At 39.3% G+C, this 20,870-nt stretch overlaps 1 protein-coding gene and 1 non-coding gene across 2 annotated transcripts; both read left to right on the forward strand.

Moving 5' to 3' along the window:
- Positions 1–3,223: 3,223 nt before the first annotated feature.
- LOC119782095 (protein mono-ADP-ribosyltransferase PARP14-like) lies at positions 3,224–18,936 on the forward strand. The gene is made up of 20 exons (XM_038282881.1): positions 3,224–3,499; positions 3,574–3,665; positions 4,205–4,232; positions 5,334–5,618; positions 5,687–5,911; positions 6,002–6,277; positions 6,492–6,770; positions 6,845–7,069; positions 7,180–9,428; positions 9,519–9,749; positions 9,911–10,132; positions 12,259–12,352; positions 12,476–12,622; positions 12,838–12,900; positions 12,995–13,171; positions 13,784–14,002; positions 14,095–14,709; positions 14,848–14,984; positions 15,152–15,326; positions 17,970–18,936. The coding sequence occupies exons 1-20, from the start codon at positions 3,325–3,327 to the stop codon at positions 18,251–18,253; spliced, it is 6,198 nt and encodes a 2,065-aa protein (XP_038138809.1). The 5' UTR covers positions 3,224–3,324; the 3' UTR covers positions 18,254–18,936.
- On the forward strand, positions 11,260–11,332 carry trnar-ccg. The gene has a single exon. It is a non-coding gene; the product is annotated as a tRNA-Arg (tRNA).
- Positions 18,937–20,870: the final 1,934 nt, after the last annotated feature.

The raw sequence follows: 20,870 nt of genomic DNA on the forward strand, positions 1-20,870 counted from the left end.
TGCCCAGAAACAATTTTTACTTGCCCAGTATAATGTTTGAAAAATATGGTTCCTAATATTCATTTTTGTATATATATCAATGAAACATGTTTGTTTTTTTAAATGTTTTTTGTAATTCAGTATTTTTTAAGTTTAACTAAAACTTAAAAACTAAACTAAACTTTGCTTTAAACTGTTTTTGTGTTTGGAAAAATATAAATTGTAATGTTAAAAATCTAAACAAAACTTGACAGGTTAAAAACGTAAGATAAATCACAAGACAAAAGTCAATGTCACTAATGAATAACTTTTATTTTAGAGTCACGGTATGTTTATACAAGATAATACTATTAATATAATGTGACTTTTCTAGAGAATCATTATACATAGTTATTTTATACAGGGTTTCCACAGTCTTAGATAATTTCAGAATTCCCTGACTTTTAACTGACTCAGGATTAGTTTTCCCTGACAAAATAAATGCAGCCGTTTGTCATTTTGGTAACTACATCAAAATTACCGCTAGGTGGACAAAAATCACGCCATCTGGCAGAAAATCACCTGGCTTTTTTAAATATCGCGCCTTTTTCAAATCATGCGGTAATTTGTACAAAACAACAAAAATGGTGCCGGCAATGCTTCTGGGTCGTTTTCATCGAATGTCGTGATTTTAAAGTAATTTCGAGTGATTAAAAAAAATTGTACTCTCCCAACATTAAAAACTACTTGCCCCGGGAGATCGGGCGATGGTTAACATCGAGCCCTGATAATAATCAGAATCTGAGCAGGCCACTGAATTAAGTTTTAATATTAGTATTTACTAGTGTTGGTTTCTGAGGAGCAGTTACTATTGCAAGTGGCATCAGCTGTAAGACTTTGCTTTCCAATCTAATGGTAGTTGGTTCAAGAACTGGTTTAGGCTTTTAAAAGTTGCAATACTGCTTAATGAGTATTTTGACCAATGTGACCAATTTGTATTGGCTTGCCCTTTTACCAATATAGATTGGGTAAAAACGCTGCCAAATTAGATTGGTTGGTTTAATCAAAATATAGGTTTGACCCATAACGTCCAACCTGATTAAAACCAAAGCTTTCATTGTGCTCATCATTGCCCTAGTTGCACAATGACTTTAACTTAATCTGCTTGAGCTTACTTCACAAAATTTACAGAAAAACAGTTAACCTTAAAATATTTTTCTCTTCTTAGACATTTACGCTAAAAAAAAAAACTTCTGGTGGTGCATTCCAGGAAAAACAAAAAACAAGAAAAACAATTGCAAACATATCTTATTATATTGCTAACTGTAGTTATGCACTCCACCAGTAGGTGGTGACATGTTCAAGCAATTTGCCTAAACAGTTCAATGCCTCATGAGAATTCATCTCAACATAACTAGTTAATGTTTTGGAAACTTCAGCAAATGTTAGCGTAAATCTGTTGAAAGTGAGTGCAGGAGAAGTTTTGCAGTACCAAGGAAGTAACTTACCTGTCTTTTCTGTGTTTTCTCCAGGGTGTTTGGACAAATCCTAGGTTGTGGGAGAGGCATTGGAAAATATAGGGGGATTTGTGTACATAGTTTGTGGGATTTCTATGGTGTTTGGATGTATGTTTAAAACAGAAAATGTTAATAAAAAATGTAAAGGGGAAATGTGTGTTTAAATTGAAATAAGGTATTGTTCAATTTCATGTGAATGAATTTCAGCCCTTCATCAGCCATGCTTATTTAAGGCTGAGATTGTCTCTTTGATGAGAGGCTTGACCCTGTCGAGCTAATTGGTATTTCCCATGAATAAACCAGGTGATACTTCCCCTTGACTTGGCCTGATAGGTAGCACAATGGTCGTAAAACTCATAAATGGCTGCGCCTATCATATGACCAAAAGGGAATGGTGGGACTAATACTTCAGACACACAAAAAACTCCTAAAATGGCCGCCCCTACATCAAGTGACCACAATGAGGCATCACAAGGGCTCAAAATGCTATCAAGCCACCTTTAGCACACAAACTTCAGGAAAAAAAGAGAGAAAGAAAGAAACAACAAAAGAAAATAACCCAATCTCATCTCACACACACACTTCATGAAACCAGTGTTCTGTTTCAAACTCTTTTTAGATGAACCTTTAAAAATCAAGACTCTCACTAAAACCCAAACTAACCCAACTAACTACACTTGCCCAAGCTAAGCATCTTATTTGAGCATCAGATGGGAATAGATAGAATGAGGTTTTACTGTTTGTTGACTGTTAGGTTTAATGATACTAACCCCGTATTGTGCTAGAAATAAAGCAACACAAACACAGTTACTCTCTGAATATCTTTGGTCAACTCTGTCAGGACATCTCTATCCTCTTATTTAATTGTTTGACATTAAAGAAGCATCAGGAGGGGTCAGAAGTTGTCAGGAAGGGTCAGAATTTTACACATGATAAAGCAAGACAGTTCCTTCATCATTTAATGGGTATCTTTACTGGGTGAGTAGAATTTGTAGTGAGAAGGTATCTGGTTTATCTCAATGTCCATTCCCTGGATGTTTCCCCGCTGGTGGGGTGAATCTGCTTCTGCAAAAGTGCACCACTAGCTCCTTGGTTTTCCCTGCATTAATCAGAAGGTTGTTCTGCTGGCACCAGACCACAAAGTTTGGGTCTGCAGTGGATCCAATGAAGTTTTAATGGTGTATTGAAGGAGCTCGTTGAACTATTTTTGCTAAAGTTATTGCAAACATTCACATTCTGTGTTTTTGATGTTACAACTGCCATCCTATCATGGTAAATATGTTTTTCTGTCACCTTCTTTTGTGTTTTTTCTCTCGTTTGACTCTGCGTTCCTTTCTCCCAGTCCAAACTCACTTTTTTATATACACTGCCACTCGAGTGTGTGTGTGTGTGTGTCAGCCATCTTGTGAGAGGCGGTTTGGTCTATGATCTAAAAGTATTGGTGGCACGGTGTTTGGCATCTTATGATTCCTGGCATGTGGTTAGCAGTAAAGCTAACCACATGTCGTTCAGCCTGTTTTCTCCCTCAGTTTTAACCAGGTTTGGAAATAAGTATGAATGGTTTGACAGAGATAAATGATTACTAATTCTGAGTTAGACAATGTTCTCACTTTGGTGCCTCCTTGGTTTCACGTCATGAGTAAATTCTGAGCATCAGCTGTCTGGATGAGAATGTAGATAAACCTGTTAAACAGCTAGTTCCAGTTATATCCTTCTTCCTGCTGTGCCTATTTGTGTAACATTCCCCACAGCTGCTTTCTCTTTGCCATTAGAAACCAAAGTGAAGGTGTTCACTTTGGTTCACTCTGTTTGGTCAGACTGACCAAACAGAGAGTGGGAGGCCAGTATAATGGCGGAGGGTTATTCCTACCCGGTTCTAGTGGAGTTTGAGAAAACCAACTCATCGAGACTGAAAAATAAATTAATAAAGTATTTTCAGAGTAAGAAGTCTAATGGAGGAGACTGCGAGGTGGAGTGTGAGCCTGGCAGCACAACTGCACTGCTGCGGTTCCGCAGGAAGGAAGGTAAGTCCCAGAGTATCATTTTCATGACAGATCTCCAGTAAAACCTTCTGGATTCAGCCTGTTTTCTCCCTCAGACCAGAAAAATGTCCTGACCAAACAGGAGCACCAGATCAATTTGGACGAGGGAGTGTTAAAAATGACAGTTCGCCTTCCTTCAGGGCAGCGGGTGAGTGCGAAAGTTAATTACGGTACCTGTTTAGCAGAGTGGGCAGCTTTATATTTGAGTCTTGCAATATCTAGTACCATTGGGATAATTATTCCAGTAATAATTAAAAGGCTGATGACGCACCAGCAGATGCTGTAAACATGTTTGACATTTGCCTGATTGGAGACATTAATGATCAAATCCATCATGTATATTTATGTTGACCTGATCTGCCAAGGACCGATAAAACACCTTGTTTTATGTTTATGGTTAAACACTAAAGAAGGAGACCTTGCCCTGCAGTGTTTTTAAAATTTACTGGAAGTCAAATGACTGATCAGAATTCCAGTATGAATTCCTGCATGATGTCACTTCTGCTTTTGTCCTTTCACTTTGTGTGCTTGAGAGCATATTATAAATAATGTTTCTCTATTATTTCAAATATTACCTTTACTGGATCATTTGCTAACTAGTTGAAATGAATTTTGCTGGATATAAAAGTTATAAAATATTTTATAAAGCAGAAATATTAAAATATGTGTTACTTTTGTCTTAAACAGGATCTATCTGATAAAAGCAGAAAAAAAGGTAAGTACCTATTAAAGCGACATCTACTATTTGATATGCAATGTATTTATTTTAAATAATTGAATTTAATTTTTCAAATCTTTATAGTATCAATACTAAAACATTTTTCTTACAATCTTATTATAGGGGGTGTCATGATTTAATTAAGGTCTGACCCAAAAATACAGAAGTCCAAACAGAGAGACACAGATGAGAAGTTTGAGGGTTTTATTGAAGATGTTAAGCTCGGTGCAGAGTTTCCCTGAACTCTGCTCAGCCGTAACTGGAAGGCAAGGGGAAGACAGACTGTTAGTTCAGGCTCAGTGGGAAATTTGATTTGTTGATCTTGAAGGAGAGGATCTGATTGTTGACTCACGATTCCAGAGAAGTGAAGGATCCTTGACTCCTATCTGTGTGTGGGTTTTCCAGTGGATGTCTGATTCGGGGGAGGGCGGAACAGGGTTTACCCAGAACTCGGACAGTGTAGGGGAACGGAGACGCTGATTGCCACTCAGATTTCCTGCTGTACTTGAACGGGTCGTGGTGAAGATGATTCCCTTGCTCAGAGAGTATATTCAATGTCCTCAAAGGAGACTGGATCCAAACTTCCTGTTTGGATCCCTGGCTCAGTTTAAGACTCAGTTGATCCCTCCTGGGAGAGGAGGTCCGAAAAGGTCCAGTTTGCAGGATGACTTCCTGCCGAGAGGCAAAGGACAAAAAACAAAGTTAAAACTCAGGGAGAAAAGAACTCAGTTTTACTCAGAGAAAACTCAGCTTGGCTAGAGTACAAAAAACTGGCAAACACTCTGGCGTCAAGGTAGTGGCAATTAGCAGCTTAAAATCACTCCATTAACGAGGTAACCGTCAGCAGGTGTGTGGGGAGGCGGACCGGAACCAGGCGCCTCCTGTTGGTGGAAGGGAGAACAACACAAAAACAAACACACAGACAGGAGTCCTGACAAGGGGTTTGCAAATAATATCAATATCATCAATATTCATGGCCTTAAATATTTTGACAAAAGTGAAATATCACTTTTTTTTAAAGATTTTACCTGCTTGCAATTAACTTGGAAAAGATCTTGGAAAATAGGTTCCTACTCATTCAACTTTCATATCTCACAGTCAGTTATACAGGTACCAACAAATGGTCAACAGCTAAGGAACACAATCCCATGGATGAAGGACACAGGGAGGCAAAAGGCAACGATGGAGATTCAGCCGATGAGGAGCTGTGTTCCACCTCGACGGTTTTAGGGAATGTTTCAGAGTCTGTAACACAAGAATTCTTGGAAATGCTTGTTGAGAACATTTTGAGAGATATAAGCCCTGCGAATGCTGCCAAGAACTACATTTTGGAACTCATTCCTGACATCTCATCTGCTGTTGTGACATTCGAGAAAGGAACAGGTAACAAATATATTCACAACACCTTGAAATATGTTTTTGTTTTTATGATTATTACCTTTCATCCACAGTTAACAGTGAGTTTATAGAAAGATGCCCTAAAAATAGGATGTTTACAAGGAAGGGCTTTTCAATCCGACCCCTTGAGACGACAAACAGGGTTGTTGCTGGAGGGTTTTCAGACTGCAGTGAAGACATCCTGCACCTCTACTTTGAGAGTAAAGGTGGAGATGTCGAAGATGTTAAACTTAATGAAGCTGAAAAGTCTGCTGTAATCACATTTAAGGACTGTAAAGGTAATTTAGCTTCCCTACATTTTAATTGTTGCAAGTGTGACAGATAGTAATGTGAAAACATGTAGTGTGACATTTTACTTCATCCCACAGCTATTAGGAAAATAATGAGTATGAAGCACAACATAAAAAAGCAAGAAGTCAAAGTCTATCCATTTTACAAATCTTTGGGCGTAGCACTATATGGAAAAGATAAGACATCACCCAAACTTCCTGCTGTAATCTCCAAACCTGCAAACAAACCTGTCCTGGGCTACGTAACTGATAAGAAAGCAGCCCTGGAGAGCGTTCGTCATGATTTGGAAAAACATTTCTTCAACATTACCCAGAAGCAGTCTGCTGTCTCACCATCATTACTGAAGCAAAAAGGTACAAAAGCCAAATTACTAAGCTGCAAAAATTCTCTCCATTTTTGAAACAGGTATAAATCATCATTAGACAGTACAGCTTCTCAATATTTCCCTGTAAGCTCATCATAATACAGTTCATAATCGTGGACCAACTTTGCCTCAAAAGGGACTCATATTATTTGGTTCTTGGAAATAAAGTTGTTACTCATTCAGTTTTCATATCTCACAAATAGTCAATCAAGCATTGACCAAAAATTGGACAATACCTGAGGGTCCCGTGGGTAAAGGTCAGAGGGAGGCAATTGGCAAAGATGGAGATTCAGCCGATGAAGAGCAGTGGTCCACCTCGGCTGTTATAGAGAACATTCCAGAGTCTATAACACAAGAATTCTTGGAAATGATTGTGGAGAACATTTTGAGAGATCCAAGCTCTCCAACTGCCTCCCAGGACTACATTTTGGAACTCATTCCTGACATCTCATCTGCTGTTGTGACATTCCAGGGTGGAAAAGGTAACCACTAGGTTTAGGTGTGTAAAACTATTAATGTAACATCTTGAAATACATTTTTATTTTTTTATTCGCAGTTAACAGAGAGTTTATAGACAGATGCCCTAAAAATCGGATGTTCACAAGGAAGGGCTTTTCAATCCGACCCCTTGAGACGACAAGGAGGGTTGTTGTTGAAGGAGTTTTAAACTTCAGTGAAGACATGTTGCACCTCTACTTTGAGAGTAAAGGTGGAGATATTGAAGATGTTAAACTTAACGAAACTGAACAGTCTGCTGTAATCACATTTAAGGACCACCAAGGTAATTTAGCTGCTCTACACCATAATAATTGCAGTTAATGCTGAACGTATCATTTATGATTTAGAAACATGACTGATCTGTGGAGTTTACTTCTATATATTTCCCTACAGATGTCAAGAAAGTAATGAGTATGAAGCACAGCATAAAAAAGCAGGAAGTCAAAGTCTATCCATATTACAAATCTTTGGGCGTTGCACTGTATGGGAAAGATAAGCCATCACCAAAACTCCCTGCTTCCATATCTGAACCCATTGACAATGCTATGCTAAGATACCTTGCTGAAAACAAAGCTGCTCTGGAGACCATTCGTTGTGACTTGGAAAAACACTTCTGCATCATTACCCTGGAGAAGTCTGCTGTCCGCCTCAGTGCCCTGCCTTTATTACTTAAGCAAAAAGAAGCCAAAGTCATCATCAAAGAGTGGGCAAATTCTGTGAGATCAGCCTTCAGTCAGTCTGTCTCTAAATTCAAATCCATCAATTTTCCCCTGGAATCTGAGGTATGGGAAGAGTCTGTGCAGAAGATTAAAGAGAAACTCCAGAAAGAAGACGTGGTTGTAGTTCCTGATAAAACCAGTGGTAATCTTTACATGGTCGGTCTTGTAAATGAAGTTAACACACTTGAGAAACCTGTTTCAGAAGTTCTTAGCAGGATTGGAGAAAAGGTTAGACGGGAGAAATTAAGCAAGACTCAAGAAATAAATTTGCCCCCATCAATCTTTTTCCTCATTTCTCAAGATGGTATTCAGGATAAACTCCTGAAAATGTACCCAGAACTCAAATTGTCATATGACCAAAAGAAGAAAGCTTTGAAAGTAACTGGCTTGGTGGAAGAGATTACCACTGCAAGCCAAGAAATAAACAATGCAATGTTTGCATTAAAACGACAGAATTTAGAATTGGATAAATTTTTGCTTGACATGCTGAAGGAAGAACAACAAGAGGAGGCCACAGATGTACTTCTCACAGCCTATGGTCTAAAAGCAGCCTTAGAAATCAGTCCACAAAGAGTACAGCTTGTTGTTGTTTCTGACAAGGATCTAATGAGTGCTCAAGACCACCTAAGCCAAATCCTGAAGTCTGAGTACATCAAGGTTGAAGACAATGACGTCTTGAAAAAGCCAGAGTGGCAGCAGCTTGTCCATCAGCTAGAAAAAGCCAACAGTGTGTCAGGAATGAGAACTCAGATTAAAGTTCATCATCAGCAAGTGGTAGTGTCTGGTCAGATGGACAATGTGGACAAAGTTAGCAGTGAAATAGATGACTTTTTAACACAAAATGCCCACGTTGAAGAATTTGTTGCTGTTAAGGCAAATGTTGTCATTGAGTACCTTAAAGGTCAGGCACCCTGGTTAAAACAGCTAGAAGGTGGGGTGGATGTGTCTTTTGGAAAGGAGGAGATCATCCTAAGTGGCTGTAGAAATGCTGTACACAGTTGCATAAGCATAGTCAAGGATTCGCTCTCCTCTGTGTACTTTGACAGTTTAAAAGTCACAAAACCAGGAGTTAAAAAGTTATTTCTGGATAAGGAATCCATTTATGTTAACTTAATCAAGACTGAGACTGGCTGCCTGGTCCAGCTTATTGGTGACTCTAATAAAGATTACAAAGATGTTGCCACTGTACAAGTACAAAAACCCATTTTCAAAATTCAGACAAGCAATGGGAGGGAAATAGTGGTTTCCAAGGCAGACATATGTAGTTACTCAGTCGATGCTGTTGTCAATCCTTCTACTGATGACTTGAAACACAATGGAGGTCTTGCTTTGGCAATCTCAAAAGCAGCAGGCCCTCAGCTGCAAGCTGAATGTGACACAATAATCAACTTAAAGGGTAAACTCAGGCCTGGAGACTGTGTTGTGACTAATGCTGGGGGAAGCCTTCGTTGCAAAAAAGTGATCCATGCCGTAGGACCAAGCTTTGATCCTAATAAGCCAAAGAAGGCTGAGGCCCAGTTGAGAAGAGCCGTCAAAGAAAGCCTGGATCTTGCTGAAAAGAGAAGCTGTTTTTCTGTGGCTCTTCCCGCCATCAGTAGAAATCTCGGCTTCTCCCTAAGTCTGTGCTTAAGCACCATTGTTACAACAGTTAAGGAGTACTGTGATGAAAGGCATGATGACCTCACCTTGAAGGCGATCCATCTGGTGGATAATGATGACAGCGTCGCTATTGGTATGGTGGCCTTTGTGAAGCAAGAGTTTGGAAATCAAGGAGCTGGTGTTGCACCACCAAAACCTCTGCCTAAAGTTAGTCCAAAGCCTCCTCTTATTAAGCTAGCTCTACCTGACCACAGCTTGTGCAGAGCACAGACCAAAGAGGGCTTGAAAGTTGTTCTTAAAAAGGGAAATATTGAGGATGCAAAGGTAAATATAAATTTCTGTATCTATTTAAAAGAAAATTTTTGAAACTGAAATCAAATCTTTAGCATATTAATTGTTATACCACATTTTCAGACTGATGTAATTTTAGACCCATTACCTGGTGATCTTTTATTGAACAAATGGGCGATTTCAAATGCCATCAGCAATGCAGCTGGACCCAAGCTTCAGCAACTGGTACATAGCCAGAAAACTAGTGGAGCCGCAGGTGATGTTATTGTTACAGACAGCTGCAATCTAAAGAGCAAACAAGTTTTCCATGCGATTGCTCCAAACTGGGACGACGGCAAAGGGGCCTCTGAAAAGGTGCAGTATCATTATCATTGTGTGTAAAATGAGCAAAATCTTTAATCTGATCAAATTTCAGCGATATATGTGTATCGCTTCAGCTCTGATTGCATTTTTTTTGCAAAATGACACATTTTTGAAGAAACTTCTAGATATCTGATTTACATGTTGTCTTTCAGATTCTAAGTGGGATCTTTAAGGATTGCTTGGACCTGGCAGAGAAAACCGGTTTGACATCCATATCTTTCCCGACAGTTGGCACTGGAAAGTTAGGTTTTCCAAAAGATCTTGTTGCCTCCTTGATGCTGGATAAAACCTTAGAATTCAGCAGTCAGAGACAATCCAAGAACCTTAAGAAAGTTGTGGTGATTCTGTATCCTGGAAATACTGAGATTATTAAGGTAATGAAAAAATAAAAATCAATGTAATATTTTGGATTCTAAGCACACATCTAGAATGAAGTATAATCTGTTTTTTAAAGCTTAGCATCAATGCTTAAAATAAAAAGAGGCAGGTTAAGAACATTGTTTTGCTTCGTATTCTAGCCATTTGCTCTTGCATCTGTTTATCAGAGATAACCATACAAATTCTTATGGAGGCTTGTGAATTTACAAGGAATACTGCAGAATTTCTCTGAAATATCCTAGTATATTGGCTCACTTTTAAATGTTTAAGATGATTCTTTCTTTCTTTGCTATTTTCTTATTTAGTTGAAGCAATCAGAGGATATCTAAAGTTTTGCTTGCAGAAACTTGCAGCCTTGACTTCATGCGCATAGACCCATTCTGACTTGACTTCCGGACCTTATGATAAATGTTAACGTAGCAGTTCAATTCAGTTTATTTCTATTGCGCCAATTCACAATACATGTTATCTCAAGGCACTTTACAGAGACAATTCAACCAGAACATAGTCAAATTGATTCAAAGTTTTCTTTCTAAGGAAAACCACATGATTTCATCGACTCATTGAATCTTCAGCAATCCCACAAACCAAGCATGCTTGTAGCGACAATAGAGAGAAAAAGAGCAGAACCAGGCTCAGTGTGAGCCGAGGACGACTGGGGTTAAAGGAGACAGAAGCAGACATAGAAAAAGAAGCAGAGATACAAATGACAACTGTCAATCAGCTCCGCAGGCGGCCCAATCAAGGAATCACACAGCCAGGCAGATCAGCTCCCATGTCAGAGGATGTAGAGAGCACATACAGTTAGTCACAGTCAGAGAAACAGGACTACAATGGAAAACAGGTGAAGCTCCAACATCTATAACAAAGGTGTTGATGGCAGCAGCACAGCTGATATTTCTCTCCAGGATGGAGTCACAACCAAACAGGAACAGACCAGATGAAGCTACTATGAGAAAAAGCAGAGAGAGCAGAACATTAGGGACTGAACTAACAGATTCTGCAAAATGGAATAATAGAGATAGAGATAGATAGATGGGTAGCATGATGAAAAAGGGTCTGTATGTCTTCTAGCAGTCTAATTCTATAAAACCTAAAGTGGAGATGACTTTCCCACATAGCAGGCCCAGTGGCCTAATGGATAAGGCATCAGCCTCCGGAGCTGGGGATTGTGGGTTCAAGTCCCACCTGGGTCGAATGGCAATGTATGCTGTTTTATAGGAGTGGTCGCATATGAAGGTTATGGTTAAGGTTTTGAGTTTGAAACCCTTGCAGATTACCTCTATGGCCCTTAACTACGGTGGCCCTGAAGTGCAAACTGCAACTACAAATCTAAAAGCGCAACTACATTAAGGAAAACACAATTACATTAACCTACCGGAAAAGGTAGGTACCAGTGGGAAACATGAGACATGCTGCGCCTTTTGCAAACATGGATATTGTCGGCGCCCCAAACATAGCTGCCGTACGAGGTGATACTGGATATGCTCAAGACCAATCGCAAAATTTCAGATAGTTTAGTACACTGAAGACACACTTAAAAGAAGCTGGACTGTTCAGACGACGCAACTTCCGGTTCAACAGTCAAACAGCGCCGTCGTCCAATCAGCGATGTCTCATGTTTCCCACTCGTACCTACCTTTTCCAGTAGGTTAATGTAATTGTGTTTTCCTTAATATAGTTGCGCTTTGCTTTATGTAGTTTTGTTTTTCTTAATGTAGTTGCACTTTGCTTTATGTAGTTGCGATTTCCTTAATGTAGTTGCGCTTTTAGATTTGTAGTTGCAGTTTGCACTTCAGAGCCACCGTACTTAACCCCCGATAGCTGCACAGTGGCAGCCTCCCAAAAAAGAGATGTGTTGAATGCTGTGAGATCAATAAAGTTTAATTTAATCTTTAATTAGACCCTATATATTAAGAACAAGATTGTACAGCATTTTGCTATGCATGAGAGCCAAATACATTTGCTCATGTTGTATATAGCATCCATTTAAAATGCTGCAGCAACTTTATTTATTACAGAATTTTAAGAATTTAAAAACCCTATTTTGTCTGTTGGAATTGATTTATGAAGATGAAAGATGCCTTTACTATAAGGACAATGTTTTACACTTGTTCCACAGGTATTTACTGATGAATTTAAGAAGAAGTTCCCAAGTGCCACAGCTCCTTCCGCAGCTAAAGGTTCACTTCCAGCAAACTCTTCACAAAGTAAAGGTGGGCAGATTTTTCCAGTCAACTGAATTTCACAACCACACTTTTATATATATATATTTTTTTCATAGCTGTATCATTTCAGAGTTTAATTGCAATTTCTGTCTGGCCTATGTCTACCTGCAGGCAAATTCTGTAAAGTGGTCTCCAGTTCAGGAATGCATGAGACTAAACTGGGGAAGGTGACGGTGCAGGTAGTGACTGGAGATATAACTAAGGAGACCACTGACATCATCGTCAACTCTTCAAATGATAACTTCACTCTGAAGTCAGGTAAATCTGGCTATATGTAATATGTAATATCATGCAAAGTTACACTGATCAAACTGCACTAATGCATGCTTTAATTCTCTTAACAACACTGATGCATTAATACAATATATATTAATGTAACATCTTGTCTGTTTACACTTTTACAGATTTTCAGTTTGAAATAAACAAACCTTCTCATTATAATGTTTTAACTTTCACTTTATCTTCTTTCCCAGGAGTATCCAAAGCGATTCTGGATGCAGCTGGTCCTGCTATTGTAGATGAATGTACAAAACTTGGTAATTACAGAAACTCTTGCTGGTTTGCATGCTGAGTTTATAGTTGATTTAGTTCTACAGCTTGGATGTGCTTATGATTGTAACACCCTACCAGCTTCCCAGCCCCATTCAGGCATGATAATGACTGCACCTGGTAGTCTAAAGAGCAGCAAGATTCTCCACATGGTCGGAAAGACAAATCCATCAGAAATCCACCAGGCAGTGAAGGAAGCACTCCAGCTGTGTGTGAAGAACTCCCACACCTCTGTGTCGTTTCCTGCCATTGGCACAGGTAAGGCACACCAACTATGGAAGAAAAACAGTCTCATTGGAATCTGCCTTTTTTTTAACACCGAATTTTAAACACTGAATTTTTTTAACACCGATTTTTAAACACTGATTGTTTTTTTTAGACATTCCTTACACTTAATTTTCAATTTTCTGGATTTTGCAGCTGAATTTTTTTGCAGCAGAATTTTTTTTCTGGAGAATTTTGACCAGATAAAAATTGAGTGTAAGGAATTCATTGTCTAAAAAAAATTCAGTGTTTAAAATTCGGTGTTAAAAAAAAAAGGCAGATTCCAATGAGACTGTTTTTCTTCCATAACCAACAGATTCTAGAAAATATGTTTGTTCAAAGGTTACCAGCTTATTTCTATTTGAGTGCTTAAACTCCTAATAATCTAAATTCCTGAAAAGGTATGCAGTCTTGAAGCCGTGAATAAAAAGACTAATCCACTCTGTATTTGATTATTTTTATCCAAATGGATCCAAAGAAACCTGTAAAGTGTTTTTTCTCTTTGCATACAAAAGCTCATCCTAAATCTTTAACTTCGTATGTCGAAAGTACTTTTTTAGATTTTGCATAATTGAACCCTCAACGATTTTTATCAACCCTTTTCAGGCCAAGGCAACGTAGCAGCGAAAGCGGTGGCAGACTCCATGTTGGACGCAGTCATTGATGTGATGAGCCAAAACACCTCCAGCTCCCTGACTTTAATCCGGATTGTTATTTTTCAGCAAAACATGCTAAAAGATTTCTGCAGCAGCATGCAAGAAAGGGAAGTGCCTGATCCAAAGGATAAAGCAGGATTCCTCCAAAATGTTGGCCAAAAGATTAAAGGCTAGTATGGAGAGGAAACAGTTTTTTTCACTATCATTACAATGATCAAGTTTTGATCTTAAATTCTTATTTAAGTATTTTTATTTTTACAGCAATATTTATACCTGAAAGTCCTGAAAAAAAACAAGACCAAAAGGTTTTTGATTTTGAGACCATCGAAGTGGAGCCTACTTTATTCCACATCTGTGGTGACTCACAGAACAGCATAGATGCAGCGAAGAAGAAGATAAATGATCTGATATCCGACCAACAAGGCAGCATGGAGATAACCGACAATGACATCTTAAACTTATCTTTGGCAGACTGTCAGCGCATCGTTGACATTCAAAAGAGCATGGGTGTGAGCATCAAGCATCATATAAATAATGGCCAAGCCTCAATAGTTATTGAAGGTCTCAATAAAGATGTGCTTCAGGCCAGTAAGGAGGCAGATATGATGCTGAGGAAGGTGAGAGGTGAGCAGGAGCTGAAGAAGAAATATGATTTGGCCGCTACAGTGGCAGAATGGCAGTATCAGCGTCAGGGGCTTCAGTATCAGAGTGTTGATCAGGTGACCAACTATGAGCTTGAGCATGCCTTGGAGAAGGGAATAACCAGTGTAAAAGTTACCATCCAGGGCTCAAACTATACTGTTCAGATGCCTAAAGGACCAGCTACTGACAGCCAGGGAATCACCCTGCAGATCAGGAGAATCGACAAACTAAAAGGTACGTCAGCCATAAATAGGATTGTATTTAACATTCTTTATTAAATCCTGATCATATTTTTATTTTATTTTAAATTAATTTAACTAAAAGTGTTCTGTTATCAAAAAGCTAATGAAACATTGTTGTTCTTTTTCGTAGCTGATGATGTTCCTGAGTTTTGGGAGCCAATGCCGGCTGGCCAAACGTGTCACTCTGTCCCCATCCAGGCAACGTCTCCAGAGTACGCCGAAGTCCTTAATCTCTTCCAAGCCACGTGTAAACGAGCCGTCACTAAGGTAACACGACCAATAAAGATGCTCTGCTCTCACATGAACTTTAGAGATGTTTTTCCTGAGTTGATAAAAAAACAATTATTTGTATTAGACGATAGACGAGTAGAAAAAGAAAGCCAGTCTTTCAAAGACCTTTGGCAATGTGCTAAAATGCATATCTCTGTTATTAGATTGAAAGGATCCAGAACCCTGCGATGTGGAAAAGTCTTCAGATCAGAAAACATGATATGGAGGTGAGAAATAATCATCAGAACAATGAGAAACGTCTCTTCCACGGCACATGTGAGACCACTGTCCCCATCATCAATGCTCAAGGCTTCAACAGAAGCTACGCGGGAAAAAACGGTGAGAATCTAAGGATTTCCTTGACCTTTCAAAAGGTGACTGGAGGTTATCCATGCACCAAATCAGTAACTTTTCTACAAAACTTCTAAGTTCAGATGTAATTTTAACAGTGTAATTGTAACACCGGTGCTCAGAGATGTAATTGCCGCTGCAGGTATAGCAAGGCCTGTTTAAAGTTATCTATATGGGCAGAAACTTGTGCCATGAAAGCAAAGGTTTAAAGCCCCTTGGCTAAAATTATTAGCATTAGTTTCCTTAACTGAAAGTCAGATGTGATTTTTTTTGACTTTTTAGTAAAGTATTCTCTTGCCCATTGGCCAAAAAACCCGGGAACAATTGACTTTTCGTGGCAGTGGGAACAGTCTCACCTCAGCTCTTATTGGCGTGCCGCGGGAACAACAGTACCGCTAAGTTACGTGATACCATTGAGTGCAATATAAATTATTATAGAAAAGAAATTAAAAAACAAGGGGAGTGTTGGCCTAGTGGGTTAGAGCATAGTGCTTGTGCTCTGATGAGGTTGCAAGTACAATAGTAGCCGTTCAAAATCTCCCGACTTTCCTTAATGGGTCCTTTGCTGGTCCCACAATTCATTTCTAAACATCAATCTTTGTACTAAAATATTCTTTCTGTCATAATTTGTGGACATTAAGATCTAAAGACTCAACTCCTGGTCAGACCCTGTAAGTCAGTGAAAGGGTGGAGTCAGAGTGAAAAAATTCGCCCCCAGGAGAAGGCCAGTGGGTGGAAGTTGGTGGGGATCTTGGAGGGACTAGCAGGCGAGTCGATTCAGGTGGCGTTTGACTGGGAAGGCCCATTTTGAATGGCTGCTACTTTATCCGGTTTGAATCCCACTGCCTCCACTTTGGGTTCCTGAACAAGACCCTTAACCCCTGATTGCTCTCTGGGCGCCGCACAATGGCAGTCCACCGCTCCCCAAAGGGATTGGATATTTGCAGAAGTAAATTTCTCCAATGTGAAATCAATAAAGTTCAATTATTATTAATACAGACATCAACACACCGTGCCCCTCCCATCTGATCTAACATGCCGAAACAACAGTGTTAACATTCATTAAACATGGCGCAGAAATAAAGCACACTTACTATGCCCCCGCTTCCTTACATGTTGCTCTCCATTGTTTACTTCCCTGATATCTGTCGCACTGGTGACATCATCGACCCTAACCCAGCATGACGGTGTCACCAGTCATGGAGCTGCAGGGGGACAGAGGCCATGCAGCTTGCCAGCAGTTTTTTGTCAATGGGAAGGGAGCCAAATGCCGATTGTTAGCCAGTCAACCCGTGTTTGAAAAAAAACCAAGGGTAACCTGTTAAATTCTGTAGGAAAGACAAAACAGTTAGCCACGCACTTTATCAGATTTTACAGCTTTAAAACAATGCAAGTTAAAAATGCTTGATATAAAGCATCATTAGTGTATATTAACTATCTAGACCTTTATTAGCCTCGTGAGACCATCCTGATCTCGCGAGCTTTCAAGATTTCACTCGCTAATCAGTCTGGAGACTCTCTGTTGAAGAAAATTTGGAGCCGTTTACCAAACGAATGTCCAATCAGCGTTGGCTTTGAGGCGGGTTGAGGTGTGACGCATCGAGAAGCGCGACAGTTCAGTCTAAAGAACATGGCGGCTTCAGCCGATGAAACTAGCGTTAGCGTGGCTATCGAGCAAGTTTTATCGGAATTACAGAGTATTTCTTCACTGAAAGAAGAGCAAAACACTGCTCTGGAGGCTTTTCTCAGAGGAAAAGATGTTTTTGCTCTTCTCCCGACTGGTTTCAGCAAGAGTAGCCTGGGTTGTGGTTGTGTTTTCGTCGTCGCTCTGTTAGTACGTCATATGCTTCGTTGATCTGATTGGTTTATTTGGCCCGTCTATCACCAACATAGGCCAATCAGCTAACCAGTATTTTCGCCCCTTCCCAAAATTACTTCAACGGAAGGTTTCCAGATGGAAATGCGGAGCAAATCCATCTGGCAGAGTCAGGTTAGACCTTTATCGGAGACCATTGCAAATTTTAGAGTTCCGTAAAAATTCAAAAAATATCCACTGGACTTGGTTTTCAAATCTTGAAAACCAAGTCTAGTGGATATTTTTTGAATTTTACGGAATGACTATGACCTGGATGACTGAGAACCGTCATCAGCAAATTTTAGAGTTGTTTTCAAAAGAAAACTATCAAAGTAAACCTACAGTAATCTAATTAGGAGTTTTTGGAAATTATTTTCAAGCAACTATAAAACTACTGGAGTCCACCATCTTCAGAAGCACCAAAGATGAACCTGTATCACATGTTTATCACATTTCAAATGTATTCTTCCAGCAAAAAGAGCTGAGGCAGATTGATGCTTTTTATATTTTTCAGAAAGGGATATTCAGTGAAAAATATATGCATGTTCTTCTTTTCCTTTATCAGCCACTTTTATTTTTGGCTTTTATTTCCATATCATGTAGAAAGAAGGGCCACAAAAAAAGCTTAGCTCATTTAAAGCAAATCTATAAAAAAAACGGGGCTTAAGAGTTTTGATTTTGAAGAATTATTTCAATAAAGAAAAAAATATACTTATGACAACGTCTGTAACTAATTTACAGATTTCTTCTCTGATTGACTGTTATTCCATTTTCAGCTACCTGTTATGGCAAAGGCTCCTACTTTGCTGTTAATGCCAGTTACTCTAGCAATGACACCTACTCCAAGCCCAATCAGAACGGAGAGAAGTTCATGTACCTCTGCAGAGTGCTGACAGGAGACTACACCCTGGCTCAGCAGGACATGATCACTCCACCACCTAAAGGGGGCTCGGATGTTTACTTGTATGACAGCGTGGTGGACAACCTGACCAAACCCAACATGTTTGTAGTGTTTCATGACTCTCATGCATATCCAGAGTACCTGATTACTTTCAAGTAGCACACAAGAAAAATGTTTAATTTAAATGCCACGGTGATGAATGAATTACTTTGCTTCAGACAATCCGAAAAAAATGCTAACTTTATTCATAATTAATGTCACACATATTTTATATGTATAATTAAGTTCTTATGTCTGAAAAGGGATATAAGGAAGTGAAACTTATTTAATCATACTCCTTCACCCTCCTATAGTGCTTAACAACAACAATGTTCCCAATTTCCATTAAAAATTAGTCTTAACTGTAATTAAAAAGTTGCTTTTTGTACATATAAACATACGGATAGAAATCCACACATGGTTACACGCAACTTCATTCATAAAACATCTGATAATGAAGCCAAATCTAATTTTCTTTTCAGATTTCAGTCTTATTTCCATTGCCTTGAGTTCACTGACTTGCTAGTTTGTTTTCAGGCCTATTTACAGTTTTAAAATGACGCTTTAATGTCAGTAACCAGTGATAAGCAGCTGTGAATCCTTTGAACATTAATGCATTACTTCTCATAGGGAGCTACTTTGCATTTAATGCTGCACTTTATAACATTAAATTAAATCTCTATGTAAAATCTGAAAGTAAAAACTAACATCTTTTCCTTGTTAAAAACAAGAATTGAACGACATATGATTTCACTGTAAGCTCTTCTACATTTGAAAGTAATAAAAACGATTTTCTCTTATTATATCGGTGTTAAGGGAATCATTTTGTTATCCTAACTGACAACAAAATAAGAAAGTGTTTAATCTCATATGGTGAAAGGACAAAGGCCATCTGTCATCTTTATATATTGTTTAAACAATATATATAGCTGAAAGCTCTATGATCAGCTCTATTGGTTTTTGCTTCCTGCTTCCTGTTTGGACCTGTTCACTTCCTGTTTGGATTAACTGAGTGTGCAGCTGTTCAGAGGATCTCCATCTGAAGTTAAGTTATTTTCTCTGTGATATCTCTGTATCTAAGTAACTCTAACTGACTACTTTAAAACATAGCACCTTCTGCTGCACTTTTCTACTGAGCACTTGTCAGTTTCACACGGTTTTATTTCTGATAGCAAGGAGTAGCTAGCCTAGGCTAGCGCTAGCTTAGCATTGCTATGGCTTCTCTCTCTCCCTCCCTTGACTCTTTTCCAACTCTTCCTTCTTCCTCTCCTCTCTCCTGCTCTCTGTGTCAGATGTTCAGTTATTCCTCTGCCTCCTTTAGTGATAATGGGATGTGTAATAAGTGTAGTATTTTTGTAGCTTTGGAGGCGAGGGTGTCAGAGTTAGAATCCAGGCTTCAGGCTGTTGAAGTAGGCCCCCCACGTAGCTGTCCTCCAAAAGTGCCTGAGCAGCCAGGCGATTGGGTAACTGTACGCAGAAAGCGTAGTCGTGGATCTCTGCCCACTGGTCACCACCAACCCGTTCACGTTTCTAACCGGTTTTCCCCACTCAGTGACACACCCACTGAGAAGCCCACTCTGGTGATTGGCAGCTCCATAGTCAGAAACGTGGCATTAGAGACACCAGGGACCATAGTCAAATGTTTGCCGGGGGCCAGAACGGGCGACATCAAATCCTACCTGAAACTACTGGCTAAGGATAAGGTTAAATACAGTAAGATTGTTATTCACGCTGGTGGTAATGACACCCGGTTACGCCGATCGGAGGTCACTAAAATTAGTGTTGCTTCGGTGTGTAAGTTTGCCAAAAAAATGTCGGACTCCGTAATTTTCTCTGGTCCCCTCCCTGATCTGACCAGTGATGACATGTTTAGCCGCATGTCGTCATTCAACCGCTGGTTGTCTAGGTGGTGCCCTGAAAACAACGTGGGCTACATTAATAATTGGCAATCCTTTTGGGGAAAGCCTGGTCTGATTCGGAGAGACGGCATCCATCCCACTTTGGATGGTGCAGCTCTTCTTTCTAGGAATCTGGCCACATTTATTAGTCCTCCAAAACCCTGACCACCCAGGGTGCAGACCAGGAAGCAGAGTTGTAGTTTAACACACATCTCTGCAGCTTCTCTACTGTTACCCACTCTTTACTCCATCCAGACAGTGTCTTGCCCACGACCAAAATCTAATAAATTAGCAAAGATTCCCAAAGGAGTAAATCATGATAATCTAATTAAAATCAAAATAACTCAAATTGGGGAAAAAGTTAAAACAATTAAATGCGGTCTGTTTAACATAAGATCGCTTTCCTCTAAAAGTCTACTAGTTAATGACTTGATTTGTGATAATCACATTGACTTGTTTTGCCTTACAGAAACCTGGCTGCAGCAAGAGGATTATGTGAGCATAAATGAGGCAACTCCTTCAAGCTATTTAAATTTTCACATCCCCAGAAGTTCTGGGCGAGGAGGAGGAGTAGCAACAATCTTCCAGTCTGACTTACTGATTACTCCCAAAACAGTTAATACCTACAACTCTTTTGAACATTTAACCCTTAATTTCCCTGATCCAAATTTCAAGGCAAGAAAACCTCTTCTTTTTGTAACTTTGTATCGTCCACCAGGTCCTTACTCTGAATTTTTAGATGAGTTTTCAGAGTTCCTTTCTGATTTGGTATTAAATACTGACAGGGTCATCATAGTGGGAGATTTTAACATCCATGCTGACATTGAAGGCGATAGCTT

Source organism: Cyprinodon tularosa, unplaced genomic scaffold (assembly GCF_016077235.1).
Source record: "Cyprinodon tularosa strain WSP-4 unplaced genomic scaffold, ASM1607723v1 ctg189, whole genome shotgun sequence".
Lineage (NCBI taxonomy): Eukaryota > Metazoa > Chordata > Actinopteri > Cyprinodontiformes > Cyprinodontidae > Cyprinodon > Cyprinodon tularosa.